Raw genomic sequence first — 13,404 nt, 5'->3', positions numbered from 1 at the left:
TCTTTAGTTTCATTTGAATAATTAGTAAGCCGATTAAGGAAAAATGCTACAGCTTCCAGGCCCAAAGTGTGTGGTATAGACGTGTATAACGCTTCTACATCCACAGTTAACCAACTCATATCCTCCACCACCTGCACACCCTCAATAACATTTAACAAATGTGTAGTGTCCCTCAAAAAGCTGGGAAGAGAGGAAACCAAGGGCTGCAAAATGCTGTCAATCCACTCTGACAGATGTTCAAATAGTGAACCGATTCCTGCAACTATTGGTCTTCCCTTTATGTTAGCTATACTCTTGTGAGTCTTGGGCAGGTGGTGGAAGATAGGAATAATGGGGTCTGTGATGTAAAGGAACTCAAATGTGTCCTTATCAATAATACCAAGGTGAAGGCCATCATCTAATAAACCTCTTAACTGTTTTTGAAAGCATGAGGTAGGGTTTCTGCTTAGTCTTCTATAGGAGGAAAGATCATTCAGCTGTCGTTCAGCTTCAGATATATACATCTGTCTATCCATTACAACGATGTTCCCCCCCTTATCCGAGTTTTTCACCACAATTGACAAATTATTCTGCAATGACATTACTGCCTCTTTTTCCTTTCTAGTAAGATTTGAATATTGTTCGCTGGATGATTCATCCAGCTTTTTTAAGTCCTCAAGGACTCTTTTATGGAAACTTTCAAGTATTCTACCTCTAGACTGAACTGGGTAGAATCTGGATCTATTTTTAAATCTAGGAGAACACAGCGATACAGTATCCATAGCTTGCTCATACTCCAATTCCTGGAGGGAAGCTAAATCGCACATGTCTCTAAATTGAAAAAGAGAACCGATATTGGAGGTGCCACTATTATCAACAAATGTAGAATTGTTAACTCTTTCAATGCCATTATAGTGTCTGCGAAGAGTGAGGTTACGTATAAACCTATTTAGGTCAAGAATAGTTTGAAACATATCAAATTTTTTAGTGGGGCAAAAGCCCAAGCCCTTATTGAGTACTTTAAGCTCAGATTCCGTAAGGGTATGTGAAGAGACATTGATAACTAAGTTGTCATTTACTTCCTGGTGAGTTCTCTGAGGGCATACCTGTTCATACCTCTCTGTTTGCCTGTGTTCTCTGTCCCTCCCCCACCCCTTGTTTTTAGGGCCGACCGAAAAACCTGACCCAAAGGGGGTACCCCCTTGCTATTAGTTTTGGGGGCAGTAACCTGTACATTGTCAAAGTTAGTATTAGTATTCAATGACTGTTTACTCTGTGTGCTCTTTTTACTAGTACTGTTTTTATTACTGGTGCTTACAGCTTTGGGTGTCGTACCTGTGGAACTAATGGGTTTAATGGTCTCCATATGTGTAGTAATAACGTTATTACCATCTATTTGTATGTGATCATTATCCTCTTGTTGTCTATTCTCAATAGTGTGGGCAAAGTCTGATTCACATTCTGAATTTGACCCTTCCTCATAAGAGGTAGAAAAATTGGACAGAGAGTCATCATCTGTGCTCACATTTCCATTAAAAGACACTTTTTTCTGATTTCTATTCTTTTTTCTCCATCTCCTGCGTTTGTAACCCCTATTACCTTCACTGTTTTCAGTATCCACTCCCTGATTATCTTTCTGATTATATAGTATTGCTCTACGTCTGTGAATTCTATACCACAAAAATACATTCCCTGTGGAATAGTCCTTTTGGTCACGTAGAAATTTCACATGTTTGGCCTGTATGATATCATTTTTACTAGTTTCAATCACCTCCTGCAACATTTTATCATATTCACCATATCCCTCTTCAGATTGATGACCATTTAATTCTTGTTGTAACTGTAAAATTTCATTTCTAACAGTGGCTAATTGCTCAGATTTAAATTTAACCAACATCATCATAAGCCTAATAGAGCACTCAGATAATACACTATTCCATTCCTTAATAAAGTCCTGGTCATGAACCTCAAAAGTAGGGAACTTTTTAACCCTTAGGCCCCTCGGTATCATATTCAAAGAGACATATTTATTCATAATCCAGGTGTCTAGTTTCAGTCTTAATTCTTTTAACCGTAGCAGTTCCAAAGTGTGAAACAAATCACTTAATTTAGTGTTGGTACAATCCAATGAAAAGAAATCTTCCAATTCAAGTCCCACTAGATCTTGATCATCGACAGTAGCCAAAGAAAAATAACTATTGTGTGATAAATCCCCTGATGCTTCCATATTTAAGGAAATATAAAGAAATCAGTATAACGTTCACCAGCCACAATTTACTTCACTTACAACACATGGATGAAGAGATAATATGGTAGAAACACTTGTGCAAAGTCCATGTGTGTAGTTAGGCAAATGGATATAGTTATGTCCAACGTATTCTGTTCAGTCAGATTAAAGAGGTATAACACAATGTTCAGTGTACACAGCAAGTAAAGGGAGAAATAAATGGACAGCGTCAAAGACAATCCTGACTCACCACTCCAAGGAAGGCTATTACGGCATCTCTCGGTACTGTAAATGGTTATGCAGCCACTATCCACTTCACACAGGACGTATCGCTCACCTCTATGGTGTAAACATCAGCTCCGTGGCAATGCACCTTTCCACGAGGATTGAGCGTTCTTTCCTTCTCGGCGTCTCCGGCCAGCATGTACCTCCTCAGCACTTCCGGGTGACGTCAGACGCTGTCAGACGATGTCCTTTCCAATTCGTTTGCGTGGTGCTCCCAAATGCTGTGAATGCAACCTCTATTGACCGGACAAAAGATCCAAAGCTGGGATTAATCTTGTTCCTTCACAGGATAGGAGGGCTCCTCTCCCTCCCAAAGTAGTAGAAAAAAATAATCCAAAGAACAAAAGGATATAAATAAAAAGTCAATTCTTTATTGTAAAATTAAAATAAATGGGCATCAAAAATAGGGGGAAAGGAAGAAATGAGCAGGTCTTACGCGTTTCGGCAAGGTGAGTTGGTTAACTGTGGATGTAGAAGCGTTATACACGTCTATACCACACACTTTGGGCCTGGAAGCTGTAGCATTTTTCCTTAATCGGCTTACTAATTATTCAAATGAAACTAAAGACTTCATTATTAGATCTATTCGTTTTCTTTTGGAACGCAATTACTTCCAGTTTGAGGGATCATATTACGTTCAATTGAGGGGCACAGCCATGGGGGCGAAATTCGCCCCCTCTTATGCCAATTTATTTATGGGCTGGTTTGAATATAAATACCTCTTTGGACCTAATGGTATTGATTCATCTGGGGGAATTGTTTGTTACAAAAGATTTATTGACGATCTTATATTTCTCACCAAATTTAATTCCTCAGAGGCACAGAGATTTGTTGGATATCTTAATTCTTGCATCCCTGAGATCAAGTTTACATATGAATGGCAAAAGCACAAAATACACTTCTTGGATGTGGAGTTGGTCATTGATGGGAATTCTGATAAAGTTGAAACTCAATTGTTTCGTAAACCAATAGCTGGAAATTCAATCCTACATTCTTCCAGCTCTCATCCAAGACATGTGTTCCAGGGTATAGCGAAAGGACAGTTCCTTAGAAATCGTAGAATTTGCTCAAATGAACAAGTATTTAACTCTGAGTGTAATAATTTAGGCATTAGACTCCAAAAGAGGGGTTATTGCAAGAAAGTTATTAAACAGGCTCATGACTATGCAACACAATGTGACAGAAATAGTTTACTTTTAGTAGCAGACAAGTCCAGTGATAGAAAGACCCAATTTGACAACAAACCAAATTTTATTACAAGGTATTCCAACCAATACTATCAAATTTGTAACATAGTTAAAAAATATTTGCCTATGTTATATGGAGATGATTCTCTTAAGGATGTGGTTAAAGGAGGATGTAGATTTACATATAAAAGAGGGCTTACATTGGGCAATTTGATCTCACCTAGTCAGTTGCGAAAACCTGATAGCCAAAGTTCTTGGCTTAGACATAATGGAACTTATAAATGTGGAAAGAACTGTAAAGCTTGCGAGCATATTAAGATAGGTAGTTCATTTAGTTCCTATGTCACTAATCAGACGTTTGATACTAGGGGTTGTATCAATTGCTCTTCTTCATATATAGTGTATCTCATCTGTTGCACGGAACATAAAATTCAGTACGTGGGTATGACCTCCCGTGACATTCGTACTCGTATCCGTGAACATCTGGGGTACATTAGAAATGAACAACATTGTTCTGATTTAGCAAGCCATTTTATAGATATACATCATGGAAATGTGTGTAGTTTTAAATGGAATGCCATAGAAATCATAAAGAATAATCCTAGAGGTGGTGATAAATGGTCCACCTCGGCACGCCAAGAGGTTTATTGGATTCATAAACTATGCACATTGAAACCTGATGGCTTTAATTCAGAGAATGACCTCATTAATTTTTGGGAGAATTAATTTATATGTATTTTACTGAACCTATTTCCTCTAGAATTATATCAATTAATTATTTTGAATGAATTTATACTCAGTCATGTATGGTCATTTCTAGGTATTTATTACATCATAATGATCATGCTTAAATATTATTAACTGGAACTATTCATTCTAATATACTTTTCAACATATGTAATATATATGAATTACTTATATATTTCTTATCCATTAGTGTGATCATCTGATAAATTTATACCTACGAATAAAATTTATACCTATGGGTGATTCTATTTTGTTATTGATTTATTGGTTTGTATATATTTTTGCATTATGATGTTTCCTTTTGTATATATTTGCCCGTATTTATAATGTAAAATGTAATAGGTATTTTGTTTTGTTTTAGGATCTTCAGTACTATGTATAAATACACTGAGCAATGGTGTTAAACCGTTAATTTTCTATAAATATAACCTGTGTGATATTATCCCTTTCAAAAGGGGTGTTTAGGAGGTGTGTGATGTTTTAACCAATGGGTAATCTTTATACGGTATATAAGTTTGTATCACCTGTGAGCATGTATGGTCTATGAGTACGGCTGAACCTTGCCGAAACGCGTAAGACCTGCTCATTTCTTCCTTTGCCCCTATTTTTGATGCCCATTTCTTTTAATTTTACAATAAAGAATTGACTTTTTATTTATATCCTTTTGTTCTTTGGATTATTTTTTTCTACTACTTTGGGAGGGAGAGGAGCCCTCCTATCCTGTGAAGGAACAAGATTAATCCCAGCTTTGGATCTTTTGTCCGGTCAATAGAGGTTGCATTCACAGCATTTGGGAGCACCACGCAAACGAATTGGAAAGGGCATCGTCTGACAGCGTCTGACGTCACCCGGAAGTGCTGAGGAGGTACATGCTGGCCGGAGACGCCGAGAAGGAAAGAACGCTCAATCCTCGTGGAAAGGTGCATTGCCACGGAGCTGATGTTTACACCATAGAGGTGAGCGATACGTCCTGTGTGAAGTGGATAGTGGCTGCATACCCATTTACAGTACCGAGAGATGCCGTAATAGCCTTCCTTGGAGTGGTGAGTCAGGATTGTCTTTGACGCTGTCCATTTATTTCTCCCTTTACTTGCTGTGTACACTGAACATTGTGTTATACCTCTTTAATCTGACTGAACAGAATACGTTGGACATAACTATATCCATTTGCCTAACTACACACATGGACTTTGCACAAGTGTTTCTACCATAGATCTCATGGCGTCTCGGCAGAACGCCAAGCTTCCTCGTTACGGGTCCAGATCCAGGGATCCAGGAGCAGTCCTGATAGATGCTCTGATAGCACCTTGGGACTTCAGGATGGCTTACGTGTTTCCACCCTTCCCGTTACTTCCTCGATTGATTGCCAGAATCAAACAAGAGAGAGCATCAGTGATTCTAATAGCACCTGCGTGGCCACGCAGGACTTGGTATGCAGACCTGGTGGACTTGTCATCCTGTCCACCTTGGTCTCTACCTCTGAAACAGGACCTTCTGATACAGGGTCCCTTCAAACATCAAAATCTAACTTCTCTGAAGCTGACTGCTTGGAAATTGAACGCTTGATTTTATCAAGACGTGGGTTTTCTGAGTCAGTTATTGATACCTTAATACAGGCTAGGAAACCTGTTACCAGAAAGATTTACCATAAGATATGGCGTAAATACCTATATTGGTGTGAATCCAAAGGTTACTCTTGGAGTAAGGTTAGGATTCCTAGGATATTGTCTTTTCTACAAGAAGGTTTAGAAAAGGGTTTATCTGCTAGTTCATTAAAGGGACAGATCTCAGCTCTGTCCATTCTGTTACACAAACGTCTGTCAGAAGTTCCTGACGTCCAGGCTTTTTGTCAGGCTTTGGCCAGGATTAAGCCTGTGTTTAAAACTGTTGCTCCACCATGGAGTTTAAACCTTGTTCTTAATGTTTTACAGGGCGTTCCGTTTGAACCCCTTCATTCCATTGATATAAAGTTGTTATCTTGGAAAGTTCTATTTTTAATGGCTATTTCCTCGGCTCGAAGAGTCTCTGAATTATCAGCCTTACATTGTGATTCTCCTTATTTGATTTTTCATTCGGATAAGGTAGTCCTGCGTACTAAACCTGGGTTCTTACCTAAGGTAGTTACTAACAGGAATATCAATCAAGAGATTGTTGTTCCTTCTTTATGCCCAAATCCTTCTTCAAAGAAGGAACGTCTACTGCACAACCTGGATGTAGTCCGTGCTCTAAAATTTTACTTACAGGCAACTAAGGAATTTCGACAAACGTCTTCTCTGTTTGTCATTTACTCTGGGCAGAGGAGAGGTCAAAAAGCTTCCGCTACCTCTCTTTCTTTTTGGCTTCGTAGCATAATTCGTTTAGCTTATGAGACTGCTGGACAGCAGCCTCCTGAAAGAATTACAGCTCATTCTACTAGAGCTGTGGCTTCCACTTGGGCCTTCAAGAATGAGGCCTCTGTTGAACAGATTTGCAAGGCTGCAACTTGGTCTTCGCTTCATACTTTTTCCAAATTTTACAAATTTGACACTTTTGCTTCATCGGAGGCTATTTTTGGGAGAAAGGTTCTTCAGGCAGTGGTTCCTTCTGTATAAAGAGCCTGCCTATCCCTCCCGTCATCCGTGTACTTTTGCTTTGGTATTGCTATCCCAGAAGTAATGATGACCCGTGGACTGATCACACTTAACAGAAGAAAACATAATTTATGCTTACCTGATAAATTCCTTTCTTCTGTAGTGTGATCAGTCCACGGCCCGCCCTGTTTTTAAGGCAGGTAAATATTTTTTAATTTATACTCCAGTCACCACTTCACCCTTGGCTTTTCCTTTCTCGTTGGTCCTTGGTCGAATGACTGGGAGTGACGTAGAGGGGAGGAGCTATATGCAGCTCTGCTGGGTGAATCCTCTTGCACTTCCTGTTGGGGAGGAGTAATATCCCAGAAGTAATGATGACCCGTGGACTGATCACACTACAGAAGAAAGGAATTTATCAGGTAAGCATAAATTATGTTTTTTGATTGGCTGAGGCTGTCACATGATGCATAAGGAAGAAAATGTAACAGACATTTGTCAAAAAAAAATCTACTGCTCATTTGAAACTCAAACTAAGCGCTTTTGCATTGTCTCTTTATGATGCATTTATTGATTGTGGAGATTCTGTTTGTTTTAGTGGTCTTTTAATTGCAGATATTTTAAGCATAGCAATCTGATGTACTTTTAAGTTCATATTCTCCAAACTGTAATTTTGTAAAACCATTTTTTCTAACCCTAATAAAAAATAAAATAAACTTATACACTCATAAGACTGCCCCTCCAGGAAATCTGCATTCCCATTAAACATTTTTTTTTTTTTTTAACGTCATCCCAGTCTAATTGCCCTGTATGTATGTGAAATAATTACCAGCACTACCTTGTTAGCTACTTTATGCACTTTTAGTAAAATATTGTATAGACTTAACCATAGTGTATGTAGGAAAACCTTATGTGCTCCTTGTTTAAATTTGCCACCAGGAAGTTTCACAGCATGTAACGCTAAGGCCTCCATTTTACTTGCCTCGTAGTTTGTTTCACCAGTCCTTTGGTGTGCACAGACAAGGAAGGCGGTGGACTGGTGGTGCTCTTTTCTCCTACATTGGTGTATCCGGTCCACGGTTTCATCCTTACTTGTGGGATATTCTCAATCCCTACAGGAAGTGGCAAAGAGAGCACACCGCAAAGCTGTCCATATAGCTCCCCTCAGGCTCCGCCCCCCCAGTCATTCTCTTTGCCGCTCTAACTAGTAGCATCTCCACGGGGGTGGTAAAGAGTATGTGGTGTTTAGTTGTAGTTTTTTATTCTTCTATCAAGAGTTTGTTATTTTAAAATAGTTCGGGCTTGTACTATTTACTCTGCAGCAGAAAGTGATGAAGATTTCTGCCGAGAGGAATATGATTTTAGAACCAGTAACTAAAATCCATTGCTGTTCCCACACAGGACTGTTGAAACCAGAGAACTTCAGTTGGGGGGAACAGTTTGCAGGCTTAACTGCTTCAGGTATGATCAGTCATTTTTCTAACAAGACCTAGTAATGCTAGAAGACTGTCAGTAATCCCCTCTGGGATAGGTAAGCCATTTTTCTTAGACTCTGTACAAGATTAGGGCTTATATTAAGGGCTCTATGCTGGTTGACACTTTTGTGGGCATAATCGATTGCTTTTTAGCATGTTTTTCACTATAATTAAGGTGTTTTTTCAGACTTTAAAACACTTTTGGGGTTTAATTTGCACCTGGCACTTATTTGGACACCTAATCTAGTCAGAAAGGCCCCTCCACTCTGGAATGAAGAGGGAGGAGGCCTCATTTTCGCGCCTCAATTGCGCAGTTGTTTTGCCTAGGCAGTTCATGCAGCTTCACGTGGGGAGTCCAGAGGCATCAGATAAGACTCCAGAGAGGCTTATTTCCTACTAAAATAATCCCTAAGGAAGGTAAAGGCCACAGTGGAAGCTGTGGCATAGTACTGTAGTGTGTTTAACCTGTTAATTGCTGTTATTAGCTCCGGTTTGGGCATTAAGGGGTTAATTGGTCTGAAAATTTGTGTGCAATCTTTTCAAAGCATTAAGACACTGTGGTGAAAATTTCATTAAAATCGGATGTTTCTTTGATGGTTTTTTGATGTTTCAATAATAAAGTGTGCACTTTTATTATTTAAAGACACAGTAAACGTTTTTGTAAAAAATAATTTTTATTGCATTGAAGATCTGTTTAAGTCTGTCAAACATGTCTGACCCTTCAGATAACCTATGTTCTATACGTTCAAAGGCCAAGGTGGTTCCCCCATTAAATTTATGTGTGAAGTGTGCCATAGCGTCCAAACATCTTAAGGACCGTACAATCACACTTAAAGATATAGCCCAAGATGATTCTTTAGCTGAAGGTAGTGAGGATAGCCCTCTATCCCCTCCTTCTGTGTCAACACCAGCTATGCCCGCGCAAGCGATGCCCAGTACATCTAGCGCACCAATTGCTATTACTATGCAGCAGTTAGCAGCAGTAATGGATAATTCTCTCGCAGCATTTTTATCCAAACTGCCAGCTTTTCCTAGGAAGCGTGATTGCTCAGTTTTAAATGCAGAAAATGAGCAAGCAGACGCAGAGGATAATTTATCTGTAGTGCCCTCACATCAATCTGACTTGGCGGTGAGGGAGGGCCTGTCTGAGGGAGAAATTTCTGACACAGGAAAAGTTTCTCAGCAAGCAGAGCCTGATTCCATAGCATTTAAATTTAAGCTAGAACACCTCCGCGCCCTACTTAAGGAGGTCCTAGCTACGCTTGATGATTGTGAACCTTTGGTGGTCCCAGAAAAATTGTGTAAAATGGATAAATTTTTAGAGGTCCCAGTACACACTGATGCGTTTCCGATACCTAAGAGGGTGGCGGATATAGTGAATAAGGAGTGGGAGAAGCCAGGTGTACCTTTTGTTCCCCCTCCTATATTTAAGAAAATGTTCCCCATTGTTGACCCCAGAAGGGACGCGTGGCAGACGGTCCCTAAGGTAGAGGGGGCAGTTTCAACACTAGCTAAGCGCACGACTATACCAATAGAAGACAGTTGCGCTTTCAAAGATCCTATGGATAAAAAATTAGAAGGTTTACTTAAGAAAATTTTTGTTCAACAAGGTTTTCTTCTTCAACCAATTTCTTGCATTATTCCTGTAACCACTGCAGCTGCTTTTTGGTTTGAGGAATTAGAAAACTCGCTCCAGAAGGAGACTTCTTATGATGAAGTCATGGATAGAATTCACGCCCTGAAGTTGGCTAATTCTTTCATTACAGATGCCGCTTTTCAGTTAGCTAAATTAGCGGTGAAAAATTCTGGTTTCGCAATAGTGGCGCATAGAGTGCTTTGGCTAAAATCGTGGTTGGCGGATGTGTCGTCCAAAACAAAATTGCTTAATATTCCTTTCAAGGGTAAGACCCTATTCGGGCCAGAGTTGAAAGAAATTATTTCAGATATCACTGGGGGAAAGGGACATGCCCTTCCACAGGATAGACCTCTCAAAGCTAAAAATAAGTCTAATTTTCGTTCCTTTCGCAATTTCAGGAATGGACCGGCTTCTACCGCTACAGCCACTAGGCAAGAGGGTAACGCATCCCAACCCAAACCAGCATGGAAACCATTGCAAGGCTGGAACAAGGGTAAACAGGCCAAAAAGCCTGCTGCTGCTACCAAGACAGCATGAAGGGGTAGCCCCCGATCCGGGACCGGATCTAGTAGGGGGCAGACTTTCTCTCTTTGCTCAGGCCTGGGCACTAGAAATTGTCTCTCAGGGGTATCTTCTAGAATTCAAGGATCTTCCTCCAAGGGGAAGGTTCCACATGTCTCGCTTATCTTTAGACCAGATAAAGAGACAGGCATTCTTACATTGCGTAGAAGACCTTTTAAAAATGGGAGTGATACACCCAGTTCCAACAGCAGAACAAGGACTGGGATTTTACTCAAACCTGTTTGTAGTTCCCAAAAAGGAAGGAACTTTCAGGCCAATTCTGGACTTAAAGATCCTAAACAAATTCCTCAGAGTTCCATCATTCAAAATGGAAACCATTCGGACAATTTTACCAATGATCCAGGAGGGTCAATATATGACTACCGTGGACTTAAAGGATGCGTACCTGCATATTCCTATCCACAAAGATCACCATCAGTTTCTGAGGTTCGCCTTTCTGGACAAGCATTACCAGTTCGTGGCTCTTCCCTTCGGATTGGCCACTGCTCCCAGAATTTTCACAAAGGTGCTAGGGTCCCTTCTAGCGGTGCTAAGGCCAAGGGGCATTGCAGTAGCACCTTACCTAGACGACATTTTAATACAGGCGTCGTCCTTTCACAAAGCAAGGGCTCATACGGACATTGTTCTAGCCTTTCTAAGGTCTCACGGGTGGAAGGTGAACATAGAAAAAAGTTCTCTGTCCCCGTTCACAAGGGTTCCCTTCCTGGGAACAATAATAGACTCGGTAGAAATGAAAATCTTTCTGACGGAGGTCAGGAAATTAAAACTTTTGAACACTTGTCAAGTTCTTCAATCCATTCCTCAACCCTCCATAGCTCAGTGCATGGAGGTAATAGGATTAATGGTTGCGGCAATGGACGTGGTTCCCTTTGCTCTAATTCATTTAAGACCATTGGAACTGTGCATGCTCAAACAATGGAATGGGGATTATGCAGATTTGTCTCCCCAGATTCAGATGGACCAGAAAACCAGAGACTCACTCCTCTGGTGGTTGTCTCAGGATCACCTGTCTCGGGGAATGAGTTTCCGAAGACCGGAGTGGATCATTGTCACAACCGACGCCAGTCTCTTAGGCTGGGGCGCGGTCTGGGAGTCCCTGAAGGCTCAGGGTCTATGGTCTCGGGAAGAATCTCTTCTCCCGATAAACATTTTTTAATTGAGAGCGATATTCAATGCGCTCCAGGCATGGCCTCAACTAGCGGAGGCCAAATTCATCAGATTTCAGTCGGACAACATGACGACTGTAGCTTACATCAATCATCAGGGGGGAACAAAGAGTTCCCTGGCGATGAGGGAGGTATCCAAGATCATCAAATGGGCAGAGGATCACTCCTGCCATCTATCAGCAATTCACATCCCAGGAGTAGACAACTGGGAAGCGGATTATCTGAGTCGTCAGACTTTCCATCCGGGGGAGTGGGAACTCCACCCGGAGGTTTTTGCTCAGCTGACCCAGCTATGGGGCATTCCAGATCTGGATCTGATGGCGTCTTGTCAGAACTCCAAAGTTCCACGTTACGGGTCCAGGTCCAGAGATCCCAAGGCGACATTGGTAGATGCCTTAGTAGCGCCTTGGTCGTTCAATCTAGCTTATGTCTTTCCACCGTTTCCCCTTCTCCCCGCTAGTAGCCAGGATCAAACAGGAGAAGGCTTCGGTAATTCTGATAGCTCCTGCGTGGCCACGCAGGACTTGGTATGCAGACCTGGTGAATATGTCATCGGTTCCACCATGGAAGCTGCCTTTGAGACAGGACCTTCTAATTCAAGGTCCATTCGAACATCCAAACCTAGTTTCTCTGCAACTGACTGCTTGGAGATTGAACGCTTGATTCTAGCTAAGCGTGGGTTTTCGGAATCAGTTATAGATACTCTGATCCAGGCTAGAAAGCCTGTCACCAGGAAAATTTACCATAAGATATGGCGGAAATATCTTTGCTGGTGCGAATCCAAGGGTTACTCTTGGAGTAAGATTAGGATTCCAAGGATACTATCTTTTCTCCAAGAAGGATTGGAGAAAGGTCTATCAGCTAGTTCCTTAAAAGGACAGATATCGGCTCTGTCTGTTTTGTTACACAAGCGTCTGGCAGCCATGCCAGATATTCAGGTGTTTGTACAGGCTTTAGTCAGAATCAAGCCTGTCTACAGACCTGTGGCTCCTCCATGGAGTCTAAATTTAGTTCTTTCAGTTGTTCAAGGGGTTCCGTTTGAGCCTCTACATTCCATAGATATTACGTTACTATCTTGGAAAGTTTTGTTTTTAGTAGCTATTTCTTCTGCTAGAAGAGTTTCTGAATTGTCTGCTTTGCAGTGTAATTCACCCTATCTGGTGTTCCATACAGATAAGGTCGTTTTACGTACCAAACCTGTTTTTCTTCCAAAAGTGGTTTCCAATAAGAATATCAACCAGGAAATAGTTGTTCCTTCTCTGTGTCCTAATCCAGTTTCTAACAAGGAACGTCTGTTACACAATCTTGATGTGGTTCGTGATTTAAAGTTTAATCTAAAAGCAACTAAAGACTTCAGACAAACATCGTCCTTGTTTGTCGTCTATTCTGGCAAGAGGAGAGGTCAAAAGGCGACTGCGACCTCTCTGTCCTCCTGGCTAAAAAGCATCATCCGGTTGGCTTATGAGACTGCTGGAAGGCAGCCTCCTGAATGAATTACAGTTCACTCTACTAGAGCTGTGGCTTCCACATGGGCTTTCAAGAATGAGGCTTCT

At 41.0% G+C, this 13,404-nt stretch overlaps 1 protein-coding gene across 1 annotated transcript in view; it reads left to right on the top strand.

The window, feature by feature from the left end:
* Window positions 1-3,186: 3,186 nt before the first annotated feature.
* Window positions 3,187-13,404, top strand: part of CSRNP2 (cysteine and serine rich nuclear protein 2) — a 112,912-nt gene continuing 102,694 nt past the window's right edge. Inside the window, exon 1 of the mRNA XM_053705527.1 lies at window positions 3,187-3,586. Within this exon, the coding sequence (XP_053561502.1) occupies window positions 3,187-3,586 (400 nt within the window). The remainder of the gene's footprint in view (window positions 3,587-13,404) is intronic.

This window comes from Bombina bombina, chromosome 3, assembly GCF_027579735.1.
Source record: "Bombina bombina isolate aBomBom1 chromosome 3, aBomBom1.pri, whole genome shotgun sequence".
Lineage (NCBI taxonomy): Eukaryota > Metazoa > Chordata > Amphibia > Anura > Bombinatoridae > Bombina > Bombina bombina.
This window is presented reverse-complemented; position numbering and strand designations above follow the sequence as displayed.